The following is a 3367-nucleotide window of genomic DNA, read 5'->3' as shown; positions in this document are numbered from 1 at the left end:
TTGATTTTAATATTATACCCACTATTTGTGTTTAGATTCAATTATGTCCCTAAAAAAGTGAATTATGTAAATGTTGTAGGAATTAGTTTCAACTTTTGATGAGCTATTTTTTGGAGTGGATCATCGATTTTATCCCAGACATTTACATTTTAACTTCAAGAAGAGATTTTTAAAACTCAAACTAAAGCGTTTATGATGTGTAATTGATGGAAGGATAACATTGAATCATTTTTACAAACGTTAGGGATACAAATAGGACGATTTAAACGTTAGGGACACAAACAGGATTTACCCCAAACGTTGGAGACAAAAATGATACTTTACTCTAAGTTTAATGTTCTCTTTTTTTTTTTTTTCCATTAAAGTCCTTGTCAAAATTCATTAGGAGAGTTGGACCGAATAAAACATAACACAAAATCTCATCCCTTTCTTGCTGCTACCTCAGTAGTGCATAATGTTTAGGCTGCTTATCTAAATTGTGAACCTGAAGATTGTCATGTCAAATCAAGATCCTGTTGGTCTGGTTTAGAATTATCTTGCATTAAGGACTGTTCTTCTTCCACAAGCTCAACCTCCTTGTTTTCTGAAAGTTGCTGCTGCCAACCATTGGAAGATGAAGGAGGAAGTTCTGCCTCAAACAGCATCCAATTCTTACTCTTGGCATGAAGCAAGGCAGGGTACAATACAAACCCCACCAGAATCACCGCCCCACTCACCACGGACGTTCTCCAAGAAGCCAAGCACATCACAAGAATAAGCAAAAAGGAAGGAGGCACACAAATCATTCCCACCCAAAATGTTTGCAGTGGAACTCTGTAAGGTCTATGAAGATCTGGCCTCTTCACTCTCAAAGTTATAAAAGCTGCAACCTCGAGAAGCATTCCTACAGCATATAAGAAATTGAGAAACTCCATGATTTCCTGAAAGCTCATCCATGACAAGAAGATAACTCCAGTGGCAGATAACAAAATGCTAACAGTGGGCGTTCCATACCTAGACCTACAAGATATATAGCGCCACATAAAATTATTAAACCGTTGAAACTTCCCACTCACGCAATTAATATATCTACAGAAAATGTTCACATTGTGCTCACAGGTCACAGCTATGTCTACAAATAACATTTCTACCAAAAATGCCTTTTATGTATGAGCTAATTAAAGGGAAGATACCACAAACACGTTTAATTAGGACAGAGTGAAGCTATAGAAGTTAAGAATTTAAGATGTCTCTACTGTATGCCATCTAAGTTTTTCCATTGACAAAGAAAAGAGGAAAAGAAAAGAAGGTAAGAGAAGAAATAACTCTGACCTTACAGCAAATACAGATGGAAGCATTCCGAGTTTGCTCATCCCAAGCAGTTGAAAAGAATCACTACACATTTCTGCTTCGAACAAGCCTAGGTTAGACACGGCAGCAGCCGCTTGAATCCAGAGTTTCAACCAAAAGCCACCAATTAACATCCCTACTTCTGCAAAATAACCATCTGTCCACTCACTAGGGGAGGATCCCAAAGCACCTGTTGCGGCTAGTAGTGGGATCAAATAGGAAGACATGACCAAAACAAGTCCGCCAAGAAGAGCTTTTGGGAACGTTTTACTGGGATCTTCAACCTCCCCTGCAAGAGTACTTGCCTTATCCCAATAATTTAAATTCCATAACATACTATTGAAGTAACCTCGCCAGTCCACCTTGTTAAAATCCACAAGAAGCCACCGGCTAGGCCTAATTTTGGGAATGGAGAGAATTCCCATTATGAGGAACGGTAAAAGAGAGAAGGCGGCGAGCACGACAGCGGAAAAGCCAACAATGTGAAGTCCCCGATAATTCAAGTAAGTTAGTGAGAGAGTGATCCCTAGAAGAGCAGGGACTCGAGCAATCATTTGGTGAAAGATGGGCAAGGAATGTTTCAAGTAATCGAGGAACAAAACCGGGTAAAGGGCATTGTCCATGACTCCACTGAGCCATTTCCAGAATCCTTCCTGGAAACCCCAGAAAGGGCTAAAAGCAGATGATATCCAGATAACATATCCACCATTTTCAGGGAAGCTGGTGGCGAGTTCAGCGGTCAGGAGGGCTTCCGGAATGCTCCAGATAAGTGGGAAAATGAAGAAACCAAGCAAGGACAAGAGAGGGCCTGCTCCTGCCCTGACAGAATCTTCCACTCCAAAAGGACCCCCAGACACTTCGTAGAATATCAGAGCTATCAGAGGCAACAGTGTTAGCTTTGGATTCGATTTGTTCTTCGCATAACTACCCATTCCCTCTTCTTCTTCTTGTTCACTCATCAAGTTTACAACTTCGTAAGACTGAGATAGACACCCCCAGCCACAGCCAAATTAAACATACATATATTGCATACATTACATATGCCTCAAGTGCAGATTAGATTAAAATCATTTCAATATCAAATCAATAACATAAACCGGAAGAGCAGATGGAAGTACCTTCCTTTCGATCCTATGTTGAGATGAGAGAGTAGCGGACTAGGTGGAACAAGTTGACTTGTCCTGCATCTTTGCTGCTTCAGTAAGATGCTGTCAAGTTCTTGTTTTGGAACTTGTTCTACCATTGTTCTTTAAATAAACGTGTTCAGAGCGCACATGTCCTTGCAAAAAATAAAATTATTATGCCACTATGCCATGCCATCTCTTTTTCTACACCGATCCTTTTCTAGAATAAAAGTAATTAAATAATAAATATAATAAACCTAAGTTTATAAGTCTTCCTTGATTGATTGGTTTACATCGTCAAATAGACATCTTATGAAGTATTCTCTCGTGTTACTTTGTTAGGTTTCAATTTTTACCATTAAAAATTAACTTCCTAATAAATGACACAATATATTGAAAAAATAATTTTTTATTTCATTTGAGAAGATAAAGTATAATCTTTTAATGTATATTTTGTGGTAGGATAAAAAAAATATAAAAGCAAAAATATTAAAATGCTAGAAATTACGCTTTACTCTCTAAATTGAAAAAAAATTGAGAGGATTTATTTCCATATTTAGAGGAAATTTCTAGTGGTGTGACCTGTGGTGGCTAAAGGTAGCTTTTCGTTGACCAACAAGTATTTTTGTCGACACTTGATACTGGTCATTGCAAGAGAGGCGTTATTCATAAGGCTAATTAATGATGCTGTTACGTAAAGGACAGTAACTCTGATTAAGTCATAACTCGGCTCATTTTTTTATATGAATGTTATGTATGTGTTATGCTTCGATATGAATATAGGGTGCGTTATACATTGAGATAGCAGCTACTATTTGTAAATTGATAAGTTAGAAATCGAGCGTTCGATTTCTTTGTTGTTGAAGTTTTGATACAAATTGGACGATCCGATTTGTATAGAAGGAAGAAATTTG

At 37.8% G+C, this 3367-nt stretch overlaps 1 protein-coding gene across 3 annotated transcripts; it reads right to left on the bottom strand.

The window, feature by feature from the left end:
* On the bottom strand, positions 331-2704 carry LOC107643299 (probable polyamine transporter At3g19553). 3 transcript variants are annotated; one of them, XM_016346900.2, is made up of 3 exons: positions 2448-2704; positions 1312-2299; positions 331-999 (listed from the first exon to the last, which is right to left on the bottom strand). In XM_016346900.2, exons 2-3 carry the CDS (start codon positions 2286-2288, stop codon positions 495-497), a joined length of 1482 nt encoding a protein of 493 aa, XP_016202386.1. In that variant the 5' UTR covers positions 2289-2299; positions 2448-2704; the 3' UTR covers positions 331-494. The 3 variants fall into 3 exon arrangements, with proteins under 3 accessions (XP_016202386.1, XP_016202385.1, XP_020979000.1); XM_016346899.2 differs by having other exon boundaries at positions 1312-2309; positions 2448-2703; XM_021123341.1 differs by having other exon boundaries at positions 1312-2704.

The sequence above is a fragment of the Arachis ipaensis genome, chromosome B05 (genome assembly GCF_000816755.2).
Source record: "Arachis ipaensis cultivar K30076 chromosome B05, Araip1.1, whole genome shotgun sequence".
NCBI lineage: Eukaryota > Viridiplantae > Streptophyta > Magnoliopsida > Fabales > Fabaceae > Arachis > Arachis ipaensis.
This window is presented reverse-complemented; position numbering and strand designations above follow the sequence as displayed.